At 44.0% G+C, this 20,836-nt stretch overlaps 1 protein-coding gene across 2 annotated transcripts in view; it reads left to right on the top strand.

The window, feature by feature from the left end:
- The window catches only part of BUB1 (BUB1 mitotic checkpoint serine/threonine kinase), an 88,168-nt gene that overhangs the window by 30,877 nt on the left and 36,455 nt on the right, over nt 1–20,836 (top strand). For both annotated transcript variants that reach the window (XM_003804703.4, XM_063594542.1), the window contains 2 exons: nt 1,502–17,133; nt 20,746–20,805. In XM_003804703.4, coding sequence (XP_003804751.3) covers nt 17,108–17,133; nt 20,746–20,805 — 86 coding nt within the window. In that variant the 5' untranslated portion in view covers nt 1,502–17,107. The remainder of the gene's footprint in view (nt 1–1,501; nt 17,134–20,745; nt 20,806–20,836) is intronic.

Raw genomic sequence — 20,836 nt, 5'->3', positions numbered from 1 at the left:
TACCGTCTGCTCTTTCTGGCTGCTTGTAGTTAGAAGAGAAGTGATTCCCTTGAGATGCATGAGGCTAGAAAGGGAGCTAGAACTTAAAGCGGTGGTGTTTGTCCAAGATGACAGTGTTCCTGCTCTGTCAGGGGGATCAATGGGCCCAGACTTAGCGGGGGGTGTTGGAAGGCAGAGAATGGGATGTAGCAGGGTCTGAAGAGTTCCTTCCACTATGCGGCCATTCTCCTGGCTTAGGGATTCCCGGGTACCGTTGGGAAGGGGAAACGTTGAAGGAAGTAAGGTTTCTAAACTTGTCATCGGGATAGAACTCGGGAAATACTCTCTCCCGACTGATCTTTCTTGGTTATGTAGGCTGCCCTACAAATTTGTATACAGTTAAACACAAAGGATGCACAGGGAGTGGGTTCTGATAGCATATCTCTGATTTTTCCTAAGGAAGTGGTGCTCTTAGTAGTGAGTCTGAAGGAATAGTTTAGGTAGGATTATTTTCTGTGTTCCCTGCTGCCAAGGTGTTACCTGGAGGTTTTCTCTTTTGCCTGGAGACCTTTATTGCTGAGTTCTTCTCCACCCCACTCCCACTTTTCCTCTTCCTCTTGCTTCTAATTCTGCATTTGCTCAAAAAGTTTAATAACTATTAAAATGTTTACTCCGCCCTGTTTTTCATACTTCCTCCTTTACCCACCTCTGCCTTCTCCCAAGCAAACCAACCAGTGTTAAAATAATAATAATAATCTTTCTTATCTTTCTCCTAATCACATGGAAATGTGAATTTTTGACCTTTGTTTTTACAGTGTTGGGATTATTTTTTCACTTCCGCCTCTTGCTTTTCACATGTAATTGAACAGAGGAGAAGTGCTTCCAAGTCATTGCCGTAAACCAGACTCAATTTTTTAATGTGTAAAATATTTTGGGGTAAGAGTGTTTCAGAACTTCACTGCTGCCTGCTTGTTTGAGCACACACTTTGTTTCTCGCATGGAGTCACTGCCCGGGGGTGGCAGAACACCTTTTGCACACCCCTCGCCTGCCATTGAGCTTCATTCCTTGGATTCTGTCCCTGGGAGAGGGCTGGCTGAGTTTGTTTTTGTTTGGTTTTGTAGATAGATATGGACATTACTTTCCAAAACCGCTGTAGCAATTGTCAATCCCAGCGGCAACATTTGGGAGTATAATTTTTTCCCGGATGGGACCATGAGCCTAGTTTTGCAGCACTTGGGTTGATGGGGCCTGATAAAAATGGGTTACACAAAAATGGCTCGTTCATTAGGATTTCACAGAAAACCCTAAAGGGCATCCAGAATGCCGTTTAAACCAACCCATACCAGCATTACCTTGGGAATAAGGCATGAAGCACATTCTTGACCTATTCGTAGGTGGGAGGATCGCATTCATTCCACTCTCATAAGCAGCTAAATAAACTCACTATACAGTTAAACTTTACCCTTAAACAACTCTTATCATAACTTATAGCTATTTTTTTTTCTTTTTCTTTTTTTTTAGAGACAAGGTCTCACTCTGACACCCAGGCTGGAGTGCAGTGGTGTGATCATAGCTCACTATAACCTCGACAGTGAGATCCTGAGCTCAAGTGATCGTCTCCCCTCAGCCTCCCAAAGTGATGGAATTATAGGCGTGAGCTACTGTACCCGGCCACTGTTGCTGTTTTGAAAGGGAGCCCTCCTCTCCCCTACCACATTCTATATTAAGAAATTCCAAATTAAATGAAGAGATAAAAAATTCAAGGTTAATAAGTTAGTAACTGTTCATGTAATGATAATAAAAATAAGAGTCAATGTTGTAAGAGGTGTATTAAACCGTATAAATTGTCCTGGCTGAAGTGTGGGGGGCGAGGGTACCCCATTGACTGATGTATATGTAAAATAAAGTCAAAACTCTTGTTAATGTCTCAAAGACAACTACGAACAGAGTTAGGGTTCATTGGCTGACTGCCTCAAGGGGAGCCAGCATGCTATGGAAAACACGTCTCCCTGAGAAAGCACTAGAAGGACTGGTTGTAGGATTCGGGTTTGTGTTAGGTCATTATATGGGCCAGGGTGTGGGGGTTCCAAGAAGCAGGCATTTGTTGTGGATTGGGTGCTGTCAGGAAGCAGGTATACATTTGTGAGCGGCCTTGTTTCATGAGAATATTCTGTGAAGTTGTTTATGTTCAACGAGACACGACCGCAGCCTAGTGACAGGCCAACTCTTGACTGTGAGGAGTTGCATTTCTCTTTCTCCCATGGAAGAAATTGAGTTCACAGAGGACAGATGATTTGACCAGCAGACCTGCGTCGCCCTCAACAGCTGGGTAACTCCCATTAGGTGTCCTGCCCTGTCAGACCCTCTTCACCCACCTTGAATGGTTGGTGTCAAGAAAACAACTGGCACTTAGAAATTAGTCCCTAGAGGTAAGGGAAATATGGCCAAACTGAAGAGTTATTTGGGACCTGTATTCATTTGCTAGGGCCACCATAAGAAATTACCCCAAACTGAGGGGCTTAAACAACAGAAATTTCTTTTTTCACAGCTCTGGAGGCTGAAGTCTGAGCTCAAGGTGTTGACAGGGTGGCCTCCTTCTGAGGGCCATGAAGTAAGAGTGTGTTCCAGGCCTCTCTCCTTGGCTTGCAGGTGGCCGTCTTCTCCTTGCCTCTCCACATTGTCTTCCCTCATACGTGCCTGTGTCCAGGTTTCCTTTTCCTGTAAGGACACTAGTCGTATTGAATTAGGGCCCACCCTAATCACCTCATTTTAACTTAATTACTTCTTTAAATACTCCATCTCCAAAATAAGGTTACATCCTGAGGTATTGGGGTTAGGACTTCAATATATATGAATTTGAGGGGAGGGACAGGGTAGATCAGAGGATCTAGCTCTGTGAAGATGGAGGCTTCCCTCCCACCAGGAGCGAAACTGCAAGAAAAGCTCATAGAAATACAACAGGTCATTATTGTCAAGTGCGTCCGTGTGAAGAGACCACCAAAACAGGCTTTGTGTGACCAAGAAGGCTGTTGGGTACTAGTGGGCTGAATCTGAAAAGAGAGTCAGAGAAGGGAGATAGGAGAGGGGCAGCTTTACGGGACTGGGGTAGGCAGTGGAAAGTTACCAGTTAGAGGTGGTTATCTATTGTTAGCAGGGGAGAGGGTCACAAGGTGCATGGTGGAGAGATCGTAAGACTCATCGTCCAGAAGAACAATGTCATAAGGTCGACTGATCAGTTGGGGCAGGGCAGGAACAAGTCATAATGGTAGAATGTCATAAGGTGGGTTAATTAGTTAAGGCAGGTTTTTCGGCTGCTCCAGACTTCTTGGCTCCTGCAGGCCATCTGGACATGTATGTGCAGGCCACAGGGGTTACAATGGCTGAGCTTTGGCTCAGAGGCCTGACAATTATGCTTTCTGCAACTAATTCTTTTCTTTTTTGTTTTCAAATGCCATGAAAGTGCAGTGACCACACGAGAAACAAGATGGCACCCATGACTGGTGCATCTGGTAGTCATTCCAGCCTTGTCTCTGTTGGGCTTACAGGTAGGCCTGTTCTTTTTGTCATTCTTCTAAAAATGAGTCACAAGGAGGTTGTTCTTGGAAAGAACTAAAGAGGAATCACCAGTTAGTGACTGAAGCAGTTGAGGGTCAGTAGTTTGCAGTCCGCTAGAGTCACCCATTTATTTTCAGTGGTTTTTAAGTTTTCTTTTCAAAGTGACAGAGAACTATGCTAAGAACTTACTGCGCGGTTACCGTGTTGGTTGCCTCCCCAGGACATACTCCCCATTTTACTTCCCAAAGCCCCTGATTTCCTTAGGTCATATGCCCATGTGATTCCGAGCAGCCTTTAGAGGAAGGCAAGAAACTTAACCAGTTTAGAGTGACACAGTGCATTTGAGACTGTGGAGAAAACAGATGAGACCAAGAACTGCTGTAACCGTTTTGCTACCATGAAGAAAATCGGCATAAGGGCAAAGTGAATAGAGATAGCAGAGTTGAGGGAACGGCAGACAAAGGGAGCTAGAGTCTCAATCAAACTGTACCTGAAACCCACCTACCTCTGGACTTTTCAGTTAAATGAACCATTAAATTCACTTTATTGTTTAAACTAGCTTGAGTTGAGTTTTTTGTTGACTGCAACTCAAAATATCTGGATAGATTTATTAGCCTCCCTGAAATGTTACCAGTGTTCTTCCAAGTATGTACCAATGACTATATCATGACATATTAATTAATGTCCAGGATGAGAGATACTGATGAAGATGTACCTTGAATTTTAGAAAAATGAAGGAGACTATCATGTGGGAATAAAGGAAGGAAAATAGATTTCTGTGGGATTTGAATTGATTTCAAATTTTCAATGTCATCAAAATCCTTACCAAGCCAACTGGGTCTAGGCAGGCATAGCATACGTTCAATAAACATAGTATATATTCAATGATATGGAAGCAACTAAAGAATGAGAAAATGCTGACAATGGCAGAAGCAGCTAGAATGCAAGTCTGCTTTGAAGCTTTTAAGTGACTACTATAGAAAATATTTAATATGAATATAGAAAACAATCTCCACTGTTTCTTGGAGAGTTGATCTTCCTACCTCTTATTTCATTTGACCCCCAAATATGTGAACCAAATAACAAGTCCCTCCCACAATGCTGGTTGCAAAGTCCAAGTGGACACTGAGGTCCAAAGGTCAGAGATGATCAGAAAGATAAACTGGTCAAGGGAAGTTAATGGTTCAAATTGATTATCCATCAAGAAGTCAAAATGGGCAATAGGTCCAAAAACAGAAGCCCAAGAAGTCAGAAAACCAGAAGCCCAAAGGCCTATCCAAAAGAGAAGCAGAAATAGAGAAACACTGCCCAGTGAACCAAGTATCCCAGGGAAACAGCCCTGTGCAGACTAATGCAGCACATGAATTGCAAAGAGCAACAAATGCAAAGACAATCTCATATTCAAAAGCGTCATGTCATGCACTAATATGCAAAAGGAAGGGGACTGCAAAGATTAACCAACGAAAGATGAAAATTTCAGAATACTAGCAGCAGCAGTAATTGCAACAGCAGCAGGCAAGGCAGAAAGTCCTGTCTAATAGAAAGGCAACTTACGTAAATGCTGACTGAGGCTGAGCAACCATTTTAAAGTAATGTACTTCCTGTACGTCTGCTAACATTACTTCTGGATAAGGCAACTCTCCGGCAGGGAAATTATAGACAGGAAGGCACAAAAGACTGGGATTGAAATGAACCAAGGCTATTACAACGTTGCCTCTAGTTACCTGTGGCTAGAAGCTTTTGTCATTCCCTGGAGGAAGAGAAATCAGCAGTTAAACATGAAGCACATCTGTGTAGTAGATATGATAATTAACCATATGAATGCCCAAACTAAGCATCTGATAAACTAGTCTACAGGTAACTTACAGTCTCACTTCAGTTTTCCTCGTTATGACTTTGCTTCCAAAAAGACAAGCTAAAGAATGTTATTTAGACTTTGATACACACACAAGAAGTATATTAGTGCCCAGCTGTATAAACATCTGTGAGGGGCCGGATGTGGTGGCTCATGCCTATAATTCCAGCACTTTGAGAAGCCAAGGTGAGAGGATTGCTCAAGCCCAGCAGTTCAAGACCAGCCTGGCCAACATAGGGAGACCCCATCTCTACAAATAATTTAAAAATTAGTGGGGTATGGTGGTACATGCTTGTGGTCCAAGCTACTTGGGAAGCTGAGGTAGGAGGATCACCTGAGCCTCAGAGGTCGAGGCTGCAATGAACCATGATCAAGCTACTGCACTCCAGCCTGGGCCACAGAGCAAGACTTCGTCTCAAAAAATAATAACAAAATAAACTTCCATCAGGACTATCCCTGAGATTGGATGTTTTTAAGTAACCAGGTCTGAGACTTGCTCACCTCTCTTTTTCCAGATTAGTAAGTGTCCAGCTCTTTGAAGGGCCAGAAGCCAATACAAGCTGAGCAAGAATGATGATTACTTTCCAACTTGGTAAGAGGACAAGGTTGCTGTCCTGAGAATATGATTTTATAAAAGTAGAGATGCAGATCACCTCTGTGGTATAATAAAAAAAAAAAAAACTGCTGGTCATTTTCCTGGGTTCCTGGTTCAGAGCTTCAAAAACCCTTGGAATTTCCTGAGTGATAGGAGTGCCTTTGTTATGCTAATGAGGTGACCCCATCTGATGACTGGAGAAACACCATGATCCTTTGTCTCCCGCTGATTAGATAAACGACATGGATACAAGTGGGGTGGTTTTAAGGAGCGGGAAGTTTAATAGGCAAGAAAGAAGGAAAACACTCCCCCATAGAGAGACAGAGGGAGAGGGGCTCCTAACAGAGAGAAAAACCCCTGTGCGGCAGAAAAGTCATCAGTTATATTGGGAGGCTGGAGGAGGTGGTGTCTTATTTGCCTAGGGCCCAGGGGATTGGTTTGACCAGGTGTATCATTTATGTAGCCCACAAAAAACCTGGTCCTCCTACCCTAGCCTTTTACCATGCAAATGCAGGTGGCCACGATGTCCTGCACAGGTGGTGTTATCTGTAGGTGGCCATGACACTGTTGTACCCACTAGCGAGTTAAGAAAACGCCACACTTTGAGACGAATTAAGAGTCCTTTATTAAGCCGGCGGCCAAAGAGACAGCTAATGCTCAAAATTCTCTCGGCCACGAGGAAGGGGCTCGATTAACTTTTATACCTAGGTTTAGGAAGGGGAGGGGGACTCAAATGTAATAATTTTACAGAAGTAAAAACATGCAAGAATCAAAAGAAGCAAAATGGTTACAGAGTGATAAACAACTTAAAAGACAAATGGTTACAAGAAGAGCAAGGGTACCAGGAGCAAGGTTCTAAATCTTTCATTATAATTAGATATAGGGTCTATGCCGGACACGAACTCAAGGTTTTATGTTGTCATCTCTCGGAGAAAAATCCTGGGAACTTCACACATTATTGGTGTTAGTACCTTATCAGTTAATTGGGCTCCTTTGAAATGCTGAGGATCTGTTTACCCAGGCCAACTCCTTACGAAAGGGGGTTGGGTGAGGAGCCCTTAGTGTCTTGTAAATTAAGGGGTCAGTTGGAGTTTGTCCGGCCTTCCTAGCTAGAGAGAGTCTTATTTACATGAGAAGCACGGCTAGGTGATTAAAGAGACAAGCAAGACAAAATTCAAAGTAACGAGTTAAAGTAAAAACAAGGTTAGGCATTTCAACACCTGGCACACATGGTGACAAAGAGAAGAGGGGAGGAATTGCCAATTGGATGGACCTAGTTTCTAATCGCTTCCATTTGCATATCAATACTTGCCGGCCTGGCTTTCCAAGCTGCTTTTCTATTAGGAAAGAAACGTTTTGGGAGTTGCTTTTATTAAAAGAAATTTCCACTGAGAACCCTCACCCTTTCTGCCTACCTAAAAATTATTTCTTAGTAAATCCTGTATTACCATGGTGGGGCCCCTAGACAGCTTCAGGATGGAAGCTGCTCAGCAGAAAGACCAAGCACCTGATAATAGTGTTGATTGAGGCTTTGAGCCCTGTGAGATCAGCTTGTTCTCCAGACCTCCAATATGCTGAAGACTGATTTTGATCAAGTAGCTAAGTATTTATTCAATCATGTTGATGTAATGAGACCTCAATAAAACCTCTGAACACCAAAGCTCAGTGGAGCTTTGTGGTTGGGGAACACATTGATGTGACAGCAGAGTGACATACCAAATTTCCCAGGGAGGGGAGCATGAAAGTTCCATGTCTAGGACCCTCCCAGACCTCATCTTAGATGTATTCTTTATAATAAACTTATAATAATAAGCTTAGGGCTTTCCTGAGCTCTGTGAGCCATTCTAGTGAATTAGTGAACCTGAGGGGGTCATGGAAACTCCCAATTTAGTGGCCAGTTGGTCAGAAGTGCAGGTGGCGTGAGAACCCCTGAACTTGCAGCTGGCATCTGAAGTAAGAGTAGTCTTACTGGGGACTATGCTCTTAAACCTGCAGAGTCTGATGCTAACTATGGGCAGTTAGTGTCAGAATTGAATTGCAGTACATCCAGGTGGAGTGGAAACAGAACACATTCTATCAGAATCAAGAAAGGGATTGGCCAGTCACCTCTCAAGAGCAATGTGGTCAGCTGTCACTGCCTACATGCCCAAACCACCAGCTTTAAGATAAATCTGGCCAGGGCCTAGTGGCAGGTGGCTCTCTTTCCTCAGAGCTCAACACTTCCCTGACATATGATTTGATTTTTTTTTTTGAGATGGAGTCTCAATCTGTCACCCAGGCTGGAGTGCAGTGGCGCGGTCTCAGCTAACTGCAACTTCCGCCTCCCGGATTGAAGCGATTCTCTTGCCTCAGCTTCCTGAGTAGCTGGGATTACAGGCGCCCAACACCACACCCAGCTAATTTTTGTATTTTTAGTAGAGACGGGGTTTCACTGTGTTGGCCAGGCTGATCTCAAACTCCTGACCTTCTGACCCGCCCGCCTTGGCCTCCCAAAGTGCTGGGATTACAAGCATGAGCCACCGTGCCTGGCCACCTGACATATGATTTGAATGGTGATTCTTCCAGAGAAGCCAGAACTCCTCCCTTCTTTCCCAATAAAGGTGATTTGTTATGCTTAGAACTAAATGTGATTTAACTGTTGTAAGCATGTGTAAAATAAATTCCCAAATAAGAAAAAAATATATTTGTGGTCTAAGGGTGTTTTGGTTCTGAGGCCAGTTATGCAGTCTAACAGTTGTCCATCCTGACAGGCCATCTCTCTATTCAAAGTGAGCACAGAGCATTTCTTTTATGGAGGAAACAAATGATAAAGTAAGATTCATCAGCAGTTAGCAGAAGAGATAGAAAAGACTTCGGAAAACATATAAAGGAAAAAGCACAAAATATAGATTAACCGACATCTCCTGAACTCTACAAAACATTTTAAATATATCCATTTTGGCAGACTTTCAAGATAAAAGCCTCTGTTTTTCAGGAATCCAAAGGAAAAATGGTGGGATCTGAAGAGACTATTCTCATCCATCCTATTTTGTGAGTAAGTCATAAGAGACCGAAAAGGTGACAGCAGCTGTGAAGAAGAAAGGAAAACAACCTTTGTCTTCAATGCCTGAAGGCAGAGGAAGGCTTGGGAAAGCTGTTGGTCTCTGGCATTGCCCATAGAGGTCATCCCACTAAACTAGGATTTAGGAGCCTAATTGGAGGGGATTGAGACTACAGATTTAGAATAATGCCCTTAAAGAAGAAAGTGACATGTTGCATGTGTGCTTTCAGTTCCAAGACTAAAGTTTGCTGCATCCAGTTTCCTAAGTATTAGGACAGTCTGCCCCAGAATCCAAGTCAGCACAACTTACACAGCAATGAAAAAATCCAAAGTTCAAGAACAGAAGCTAAGGAACCCTGTAGCTGACAAGAGGGAGGAAGTCTGAAGAAGTGCACAAAGTTAAGGTGGGCCAGTTTGGAGGAAATACAGGCAGCCATATATCAGTGCTCAGGATTCAAGGCTTAGCTTCTGAACAATCAAATTGCCTCCAATAGGAAAGGGAAAGAAATACGGCCTCTGGTCTCTATTACTGATATGGTTTGCATCTGTGTTCCCACCCAGATCTCATGTCAAATTGTAATCCCCAGTGTTGGAGGTGGGACCTGGTGGGAGGTGATTGGATCGTGGGGACGGATCCTTCGTGAATGGTTTAGCACCATCCCCTTGGTGCCGTTCTCATGATACAGTTCTTATGAGATCTGGCTGTTTGAAAGTGTGTAGCACCACCCCTCTCTCATTCTCTTCCTCCTGCTCCAGCCATGTAAGACATGCCTGCTGTCTCTTCAATTTCCACCGTGATTGTAAGTTTCCTGAGAGCCCCCCAGAAGCAGAAGCCACTCTGCTTCCTATACAGCCTGCAGAACCATGAGCCAATTAAACCTTTTCTTTATAAATTACCCAGTCTCACGTATTTCTTTATAGCAGTACGAGAATGGACTAATACAATTACCACACCTAGAATGGAATTAACATTTAGGGATCACTTGAGCCCTTCATATAAATACCAGGATGATGTGCTGAACTGCACAATCTATCAAAGATTACTGGGGAGAGTTCTTGAGGGAGTTGGGTTCCCATTCCCCTATCTCCCCTCCATCTTTCCTCCCAGTCTGCAGTGATACAGGGTAGACTCAGGGCTTTGGTTCCATAGGTACCCTCCAAAATCACAACACACACACACACACACATGAAAAATGTCTAAGATGGAGCTATACATCTCCTTTTCTGCATGTCAACTTTATTCTTAATATTCTATAGTCTCCTAAATCACTCCTTTGTTTTCTGAAACTATTCTAATTATAAATCTTCAACCTTATATAATGTTTCAGGGCACTATGTGCTAGCCACACATCTAGTACTACTACTTTGAATGTCTCTAAATTTCTCAGGGAAAAGAAGAGATACAAGTATCTGTGATTATTTGCTTAGATCAAATCTGCAGAACCTAGAGAAAATCATTTTCCTTTGTGAAACACAGCGCTAACTTTCATATTATGTGGCAATCCAAGATATGTTAGGAATTAAGTGGAAAATCTTACGAGGTTACTGGATAGTGGAAGACAAAGGACCATTAAGAAGACAAAGGGATGGGTTTCTTCATTCATTTCACAGATCAGGAAGCTGATACCCAGATTGAGAGTTTAGATCATTTGCCCCACTTACTGCTTCTTAGGAAAATCGAGGTTGGATCTTAGATACACTGATGTGGCCTGATTTTCCTTCTCCATTAAGTTTGGAATTATGATGTTGGAATCACAAGACCTTGAAAGCCCATATACAAATGCAGATATTTTATCTATTGGCCTTCATAATAGAGAAATTTATCAGAGTCATTTTTAGATAGATGGACATTTAGTATTAAAAGTATAAGTGGAATTGGAGTTGGAAAGGAAGACAGACTTAACAGCTGAACATTTCTGCATCAGATGCAAGAAAGGCATATATTTAGACATAGCTGGATCTGCTGCTCTGAGCCAGACCAAAGCACACCTCTCCTCTCACACTCTGGGGTAGGTTTGAGGAGACAAGGCGACAGAAACACTAAAGCAAAAGTAAGAGGGAGGGACAAATTAATGAAGCAACAATGATCATTTAATAGACTTTCAGATATTCTATGACAACTGCTGCACTCTCAGCTCAGGCCTGAGACAAAATGGCAGAGGAAGAAGATTAAAGAAGACAAGGGTGAGAACAGAGAAATCAGAGTGCTATCAGTGGCACGAGCTTCCAGTTGGTGAATTTTTTACAAATGAGCAACACATTTGCCAGCCCTTTGGTATTTTCTGCTTATATTGATACATATAAATTGCCAGTGTGTATTTCTTTGAGGTTTACAGACTTTCTTTATCAAAGTATCAAAATATTCAGAGGTTCTTCATTTATCCCTGGCATGTAGAGATAATGTGAAGCTCTTAGGAAACACAAAAATCGTTCTAGGCTTAGGAAGTGGAACCTGAAACTTCTTTCAATAAGCTTCTGAATCCTGTGAACCGTAGTTGTCTGTTCTTTTACGGGGCCTATTGTGTAGAAAAAGAAGGCCTGGTAACCCTCCCAACTCAACATACTAAAACCAAAGTAGCAGCCTTCCCAGCACCAATGGCCTGTTTCTATTAATTCTCCTAGGCTCTCAAATTATCTTGGATTCTTTTCTTTTTCCTATATATTAAGGACATCATTGTGTTCTGAGAATTGGCCTTCCATGTGATCTGATTCCCTCCTTCATCTTCCATTCTCTCTGCCTGCAACACCGGTTCGAAGTTTGCAAATTACTTTTCTCTGCCTTTTCTGCCCATCTCTCTCCCTGTCTCCAGTAAATCCTGAACACTACCAGGTTCAGGATTGAGACTCTTTAGATTTTTATGTTAATTAGCCTAATAGGGATATTAAGATGAACACATTGTGTAGGCAGATCACTTTAATTCTTCCTCTAAGAATAATGGCAGAGGGGGACTGCCATAAGTGAGAATAAAGGAAAGCCATTGAGTAAGGCAGGACATTATTCCTAGGAAAATGTCAGTTTCTAATTACTGCTGACAATGCTAGTATTTTATTTCTATTACTCCTGGATATACCTGCGGTGATTGGCATTGGAGTTTGACAAGGGGTTAGTGTGCCTTTTTTAAGGGCAGTGTAGAAGAGTATCTATAATACCTCACCCATAAACAAGTGTGGTGGGAGAGGAACCCCTAGTAACAGAAATGAAGGAGGGTAGACAGTCTCTATGGCTTTTAGAAAACAGGGTAGAGCTAAGTGTAACTATCATGAGGTCCTTATGATCACGTGCTTATTTGCTTCAAAAAGACCATTAATTACTAAAGTGATGAAGTACAAACTTCTTAGTCGCATTCAAGATTTAACATCAAAATAGCAAACCAGTCTTTCGAAAAAGAACCTCTAATGCTCATGAATCCTCAAGAGTGATTTCCTTCTAAAATCTTGATTTACACGTGGAATGACCTCCCCAAGGCTCTGCCAGACCCATATCCATCCCCCCTCCCTTCAAGGCCCAATTCAAGCCCCACCTTCCCTGTGAAGCTTTGTCTGACCAACCGGTCTGCATGACCTCTTCCTCCTCTGAATACCCCTAGCACAGGGGTCCCCAATCCCAGGCCATGGGCTAGTACCTGTTCATGGCCTGTTAGGAACTGGGCCGCACAGCAGAAGGTAATTGGCGGGTGACCGTCTGAGCTCAACTTTCTGTCGGATAAGCGGGGCATTAGATTCTCATAGGAGTGCAAACCCTATTGTGAACTGCCGCATGCGAGGGATCTAGGGTGCGAGCTCCTTATGAGAATCTAATGCCTGATGATCTGAGATGGAACATTTTCATCCTGAAACCATCCCACCCACTGCCCACCTCAACCCCTTGCCCCCACCCCCACCCCACCATGAAAAATTGTCTTCCATGAAACCTGTCCCTGGTGTCAAATAGGCTGGGGACTGCTGGCCTAGCAGATACAGTCTGAACTCATTTGGCTCTTAATATACATATATACCACCTTTAAACAATTCTTTATTTCTGTGTCCTCATTTCCCAGACTAAATCACTAACCCCTTCAGGACAGGCTCTGTTTGAGTTAGACAAGGTTATAATTTGCACCTAGCTCGTGATGGCTTCTCCATCAACATTTCCTGTTGATTACTGATTGAGCCACTATCAGAAGCAGATGAAAACTTGAGCTGATGGAACCAAAAGTGTCCTAGTTCCTGTGATGGTTAGCGGAATCCAGCGCTTATCTAAAGACCTCAGAGTGTATTACCCTTTGAGTAATAAACCCCACAAATTGGAGACTCAGGTAGATTCAAAGCCATCAACACACTGGAAGAAATTTCCGCACTCAGTGAGCGTCGGGATTTCCACAAGCTAAATTTTTGTTTAGGTTTTTGGTTTTTTGTTTTTCTTTTTTCTCTCTTTCTCTCTCTCTTTCTTTCTTCCTTTTCTTTCTTTCTTTCTTTCTCTCTCTCTCTCTCTCTTTCTTTCTGACAGAATCTCGCTCTGTCGCTCAGGCTGGAGTGAAGTGTTGCGATTGGCACACTGCAACCTCTGCCTCCCGGGTTCAAGTGATTCTCCTGCCTCAGCCTCCTGAGTAGCTGGGATTATAGGCGCGTGCCACCACGCCCGGCTATTTTTTGTATTTTTAGTAGAGACGGGGTTTCACTATGTTGGTCAGGCTGGCCTCAAACTCCTGACCTCTTGACCCACCCGCCTCAGCCTCCCAAAGTGCTGGGATTACAGGCGTGAGCCACCGCGCATGTCTTTTTTCTTTTTTTGGGAGGGACTCCCTCTCTGTCGCTGGAGTGCAGTGGCACGATCTCAGCTCACTGTAACCTCTGCCTCCCTGGGTTCAAGCGATTCTCCTGCCTCAGCCTCCAGAATAGCTGGGATTACAGGCGCGCACCACCACACCCGGCTAATTTTTGTATTTTTTAGTAGAGACAGGACCTGGCTAATTTTTGTATTTTTAGTAGAGACGGGGTTTCACTATGTTGGCCAGGCTGGCCTCCAACTCCTAGCCTCAGGTGATCTGTCCGCCTCGGCCTCCCAAAGTGCTGGAATTACAGGCGTGAGCCACCGTGCCCAGCCTTATTTTTTTAGGTATTTAACTCAAGAGGCCAAGGAAGCAGAAACATCCACCCAACCTCCTTCTAGCGTGAACAGCTCTTTATTCTGTATCGTCAAGTGGCTCTTGAAACACTTTTGAGACGTGGAGTAAAAAGTTATTAAAGACCAGGGGGCAGAGAAGACTAGGCTAACTCTTTCCCAACTCACTCTTAAGAAACATCAGCGACAGAGGAGCCCCTGGAAGACAGCAACAAAGGCTCAGCTGAGGATGCTCCCCAGCATTCGAAGGCCACCTGGGCAGACCAGGAGAATGGAAGCTCTGAGGACAACAACTTTTCTGAAAGCCAGAATGACAAAGACTCTGCAAGTGCCGGAGACGCTCCAGCTTCTGGAGCAGATATGGAAGAGCCCAAGTGTGCAGACGACCGTCAGCATATGCCAACAAGTCCTCTCCCGGCACCTGTGGAAAAAGCAATAGACACAAACCCTGAAGAGGCAGAAGAAATAAAACCTAGCGAGCTCAAGGAGGATTAGGATGCTGAAGAGCCTGACCTGATCTGTTGTGGCCTTTGTATCTCATGGTGGAAATCTCTAAAGGCAAGTGAAGGAGCCCTGAGAACATCCTCCAGGGAACAGACACCCTCTCCATAGCAGCCCCTGAGCCCACTGGGCTGAGCCCTCCATAGGCTGCTTTAATGAGGGAGGGGCTGAGGTGCCGGTCAGGCTACCACATGCAGGATTCCGAGGGCCATGCAGCGCGTTCTTGTCTGCAGTACCACTTAAGCTCATTTGAGGGGATCCAGCCCTGCCCTCCATGTCCCCAGAAGACAACAGGGAGGGAGCTTCACCAGTTCAACATGAGCAGCCACCGGGGTTGATCATGAATCCCCGTTTCATGCCTCCTGGGAAAGGTGTGAGAAGGAGGGAGGCACCCCGAGGCTTCTTGCCACACAAGCAGCACCCGCAGCCCAGCATTGCACACCTGTGAGCACTCAGTAGGTCCTGGCATCAAGAAGGGGAAAGGCCAGGAGCCAAGACCCGCTGGGATGTGCCCAGTCCCACGGACCCCCCAGCCTCCATGGAGCCCTCGGTGTCTGGGGTGGCCTCATGGCCCCATTTCTCAAGATGAGGTTGGAGACTTCTGTGTGTAGAGAGCACTGGCTTGGGCATCAGTGGTTCTGTGTCTGTGTCAGACACCAACAAAGAAACCCTTGAAATACATATTGTAGCAGGACGAGCCGCAGACAAAACTCCTGACACTGGATTAAAGAAGGAAGAAGTTTATTCGGCCGAGAGCGTTGGCAGACTCGCATCTTAAAAGCCGAGCTCCCCAAAAAAGAAATTCCTAGCCCTTTTAAGGGCTTACAACTTGAAGGGGGGTCCATGTGAAAGGGTTGTGATAGATGGAGCAAGCGTGGGGAACGTGACTGGGGGCTACATGCATCAGCTAACAGAACAAAAAGTTTCACAGTGCTTTCTCATACAATGTCTGGAACTTACAGATAACACAAGTAGTTTTGGTCAGGGGTTAACATTATTATTATTATTTCAACCACCAGGGCCGGGTGGTGGCGCCAAGGTCGTCTAGCTATTTATCTTACTTCTGTTTCTTTCTAACTTTTTGCTTTCTCACTTTTCTCCTGTCTTATAAACTAGGGGAAAGGGGAGGTGGTGGAGAAGAAGCTGGGAGGGACAACAGGAGAAGTGGTGGTCTCATTCCATAGTATAAGCACATTTTTTCCAATACGTCAACCTTAGCTTACTGTAACTTTTTCACTTTATAAACTTAGTATTTTAACTTTTCAAAAAACAAACAAACAAAAAACAAAAGAAACATCAGCGTATTACATATTTCCTCTTTAGACATCTGGACTCCTCTACAAAGAGGTGTCTATTTTTGATTTTATGGTGTCTAAGAACTTGGTCTCCCAGAGTGCCCTGTCCCCCAAAATATGTTGAAAGCTGGCATTCTATAATCTACCCAAACTCTTCTGCTTTTATGTTAATTACAGCTGGCTGTAGAGAGAGTCCAGTCCCGTGAGCCCCATCTTCCGCTTGAAGCTGTTTGACAGGTCCCCTGTGTGGCTCAGGGCCCAGCCTTTCAGATCAGTTCAATAAAACCCAGGGGTCTACTCCAAGGACACCATCACTTTCCAGTGCCTCGTATAATTACGTAGCCGACCCTAGAACGCCCTCCCCGCCTCCACGTCCCCTCTACATGAAGTCGCTAAGCCAAAAACTCCTCAGGGTTTTCCACAGGCCGTCGTCACTCCCTCTTTGCCACGGCATTTGAGATTCTGGGCTAAGACTATTGGTTTCAGCATCTGGGATGTTTTCTCACAGCCGAGGACGCTGAATAGAAAACTGCCAGAAAGCGGGAGGGGTCCCCGGCAGCAGGTCCCGTTTTTTCTCCCCACCCGCCTCCCGGGTGCTGCGGCTTACGCCACGACAGTCTCGACCCTGCACACGGATTTTTTTTCCTCCGTTCCATGAACCAGACATAATGATTCTGGTTTACATATTTAAGCGAAGGGGAGAAGAAACGCGACTCTCAGGACCCAAGGGCTGAGGCAGGGTTTTTCTGTCTCAAAGACCTCCAGTTAGGACATTTTTCTCCGGCAAAGCCTTTCCTACAGTGATGGCTTAATCGTGTAATTATGTAAACCAGTCACAACCTGGATAGCTAAAACAAAAAAACCAATTCCCTACGCCCGAGCCAAGCCTGCTCCCCCTCGCCGCGCCGCATCCCAAACACCCCGCGCTCGCTCAGCCAACGGCCAGGTTTCGGTTCAACCGAAAACCACGGGAAGTGGGAGGAGCTACTGGCTCAAGGGAGGGAGGCGGGACTTGATCTCCGAGCAACGGCCCCGGTGATTGGCCAACCTTCTGCCGCCGCCACCAATGGGCAGGCGCCCTGAAACGTTCGGCGAGCCGACTGCGGCTGCGCGGGGTATTCGAATCGGCGGCGGCTTCTAGTTTGCGGTTCAAGTTTGGCCGCTGCCGGCCAGCGTCCTCTGGCCATGGACACCCCGGAAAATGTCCTTCAGTAAGTGTCCGTCTGGTGGGGTGGGGAAGCCCAGGGGGCTGGGGCGCCTGGGGTTCGGGCCCGGCCCGCCCCAGACCTGCCTTCTTTTGCCCCCTTCGCCCCCTTCCTGGGTTTGGAATGTGTCCCACCCAGCAAGGCCGTGGGCTGCTTGAGAGCCGGGGAGGGCTCCGGCACCTTGGGTTCCGCTGAGGCCCGGCGCTTGTCCGCCCATCTGCGCCACGGTGGCCGTTTGGAGCAATCTGGATAATTCGTTAGGCCCTCAGAGCTCTCGTTTATTCTTTGTAAGGAATCCCCTCCTGACAGTTCAACCTAACAAAAATCCTGAACCTTGTGTTTAGATTTTGTGATACGTTTTCAAAGTCACGTATTTAACAATTCGACTACAGTAGGGAACGAATTGAAAGTTGCTCTCCTATCCATAATCTCACTGCTATTTTTAAAAGTCTTTGAATACAGGGTACTTTAAGAAAAAAAAATGGAAAAAAAAATAGCTTTGCTCATTATTGAGTGATGTGTGCCAACCTGCTAACATCACTAACTTTTTCTTTAAAGTTCCCACGCCTTTGTTTTATGACTTAGATGATTTACCCAGACTGTTACTTAAAGGCATTTAAAACAATTAAGTCATAGGTTCAGGAAGTAAAACTGGTCCGTTTTATCAGTTCTTTGCGATCAGAAGACCGAGATTGTTAAATGCGGTCAAAACAAAAATCCATTTGCTCTAAGACTTTTTCTGGAACCTTCAACCTAGCCAGCAAATTATTTTCTTTCAGAAGTCCTCCGCCCCTTTTTTAAAGGTAAAGCAGATATTCCTGGTCCTGTTTTGACTTACTAAAGATTAATGTGCTTTAATGAACTGGATGTTTTACTATTACAGTGCATTTAGGTCATTTTACTAGAGAAATGTGGTTGGTGTTAGAATATGAAATGTTTACCTTGGGCGAGCCTACTAGACATATTTTGGAAGACAGGTTCTGAAATAGGGATTTGTCCCTCTGCTATAAGGCATGAGAGACATTCAAACTTCAGAATTATTATTTTTTTCAGTTTTAAAAATAAGCAATGCGTTTATATGACTAAAAGAAGATTTAGAACAGTATTTACCGAGAACTCCTGTACCTGACTACTGTCCTACTCTGTCACATGTAACCGTTTTTGTAGTTTCTTTTTGGAAATATAAATATTTACATTATTATAGTATATTAAATGTCTGCACGTTTGTATACATTTTTTGCCTTTACCACACATAAAATATAACAGTATATATATACGCTGCTCTTTTGCCTAACAATATCCCTGGAGATCTCTACCAATACATAAAGTTCTTTCTTATTCTTTTTTTACAACTGTGTAATACTTCATGTACCCTAATCGATCTAAGCAGTCAACACACATTGTTGACAATCTGTTTCAAATAGTGGCACGGTGAAAAATCTTGTACATAACATTTTGCGGATACACATGTGTATGTGTCTTCTAGATCTGCAGAAGCGGTTTGTTGGATCAAAAGCAAATCAGTCCAGTTTTGGTAGATAATTCCCTTGGCAGGAATTGAGCACATGCCCACCTACAAGCAAGATGTGACAGAGAGCCTGTTTCTCATTGCTGCACCTACACAATCTTTTCACATGTTTTTTAGTTTTGCCAATCTGATGAGTGAAAAATTGTTTCTCAGCGAAGTGAATTTCTGTTATGAGAGACTGAACATTTTTCATGTTTGTGAGCCATGTATCTTTTTCTGTGAAATAATTTATTATGCCCTTTGCTCATTAAAAAAAAATAGGTTAATAGTTTTTTTCTCAGCTTCTAAAAGCTCACTGTTTTTCCAGTTTATCATTTCTCTTTTGACTATTTTGTGTTTTTTTTTGTTTGTTTTGGTTATTTGCCATGGAGAAGTTTTTATTTATATATAGTTGTCTTTATTTAGCTTTTCTTTTGTGGCTTCTGGATTTTGAGTCATAAGAAACATTGATTTCATTCATATACCGAGGTGATAGCTAGAAGTAAATATTGCTTTTTAGGCAGGACATGGTGGCTCATTCCTGTAATTCTAACACTTTGGGAGACCAAGGTGAGAGAGTCACTTGAGGCCAGGAGTTCAAGACCAGCCTGCGAAATATAGTGATACCTCATCTCGGCAAAAAATAAAAAATTAGCCAGACATAGTGGCATGTGCCTGTAGCCTCAGCTACTCAGGAGGCTGAGGCAGGAGGATCTCTTGAACACAAGAGTTCGAGGTTACAGCGAGCCATGATTGCACTGTTGCACTCCAGCGTGGGCAACAGAGCAAGATTCCATCTCTAAAAAAATAAAAATAAAAATACATATTGCTTTTTACATCATTTTTTCAAAAAAAAAAAAATCTTATAGTGTCTCAGATAGAAAACCTAGGAGTCTTCCTGACTGGTTTCCCACTTCTATTCTCACCTCTACCTCCTTCTTCACACAGAGGGACATTAAAATGCAAATTAGCTCTTGTCACCCCCACCTTTTCCTGCTCATCACACTTGAACCACACTGGCTTGCTTTCTGTTCTTGAAGTTCTCTCAGCCTTGACCATTTCCCCCTCAGATAGCTACATGGCTGTCTGGCACTGATCACATGTCGCCGCCTCTGAGAGGCAGGGCTTCCTTGACCACCCTATCTAAAAATAGTAACTCTTATCACATTCTCACCCTTTCTCCTATTATATTTTATTTTGTTTGTTCTTCTGAGTACTTAATGTAACCTGACATTACTTTGCATGTTTCTTTTTGTTTAGCCCTTCTAGCTCTCCCCAAGGGGAATTTTGCTTTGCCTGGCTGCTTTTTTTCAGCTGTGGTTGAGTATATGGAAGTGGGGGATGCAGAGTTCTCTGGGAGCTCTGTGGCTGATTTCTGAGCACTGTTATCATCTGCTCTTCCTCAGGGACTTTGTTACTTTGAAGCAATGAAAACAAACTGTGTCTGGGAACTCTACTTTGTGGTACTCTGGGCTGCCTCACACCCATTTACAAGCCCTCTTTGACTCTCGTTCCAGCCGTGTCTCAGCCATGCTCCTGGGAAGCAAAGGCAGGGGTCTAAGTCACTGCCATGCCTAGATCCCACTGGAAGGGCAGGTGTCTGAGTCAGTGCCATGCCTGGATCCCACTGGAAGGGCAGAGGTCTGAGTCAGTGCCATGCCTGGATCCTGCTGGAAGGGCAGGGGTCTGAGTCAGTGTCATGCCTGGATCCTGCTGGAAGGGCAGGAGTCTGAGTCAGTGCCATGCTTGGATCCTCTTGTTAGGAGGAGGAGCAAACTTCTGGACACTGCCCCTCATGGTGGTAGTGACATTGGGGTTCCGTGAGAGGAGAAGGAGACTCTTGGGGATAGAGCTGGGACTTATGGAAAAACACTGGCTGCTTCTGAGTTTTCTGACTATGTCTGAGCGAATGCTTCTTAAAATTTTAAATACTATTTGGATCGATATTTAAGATTTTCATTTTAATGCATATAAATGGTGTATATATAAAATGATTGATATTTAAGATTTTTGTTTTAATGCACATAAATGGTGTATATAAAATGAAGTATATCTTTTGCTTGTAGAAATTATCCCTAATATCCCATGTGCATACCTTTCTCTCTTCCTAGGATGCTTGAAGCCCACATGCAGAGCTACAAGGGCAATGACCCTCTTGGTGAATGGGAAAGGTCAGCATTTAGTTATTTTATTTCCCTTAAA

This window comes from Pan paniscus, chromosome 12, assembly GCF_029289425.2.
Source record: "Pan paniscus chromosome 12, NHGRI_mPanPan1-v2.0_pri, whole genome shotgun sequence".
Lineage (NCBI taxonomy): Eukaryota > Metazoa > Chordata > Mammalia > Primates > Hominidae > Pan > Pan paniscus.
Note: the sequence above shows the minus strand (reverse complement) of the source record. Positions and strands in the feature narration are given on the sequence as shown.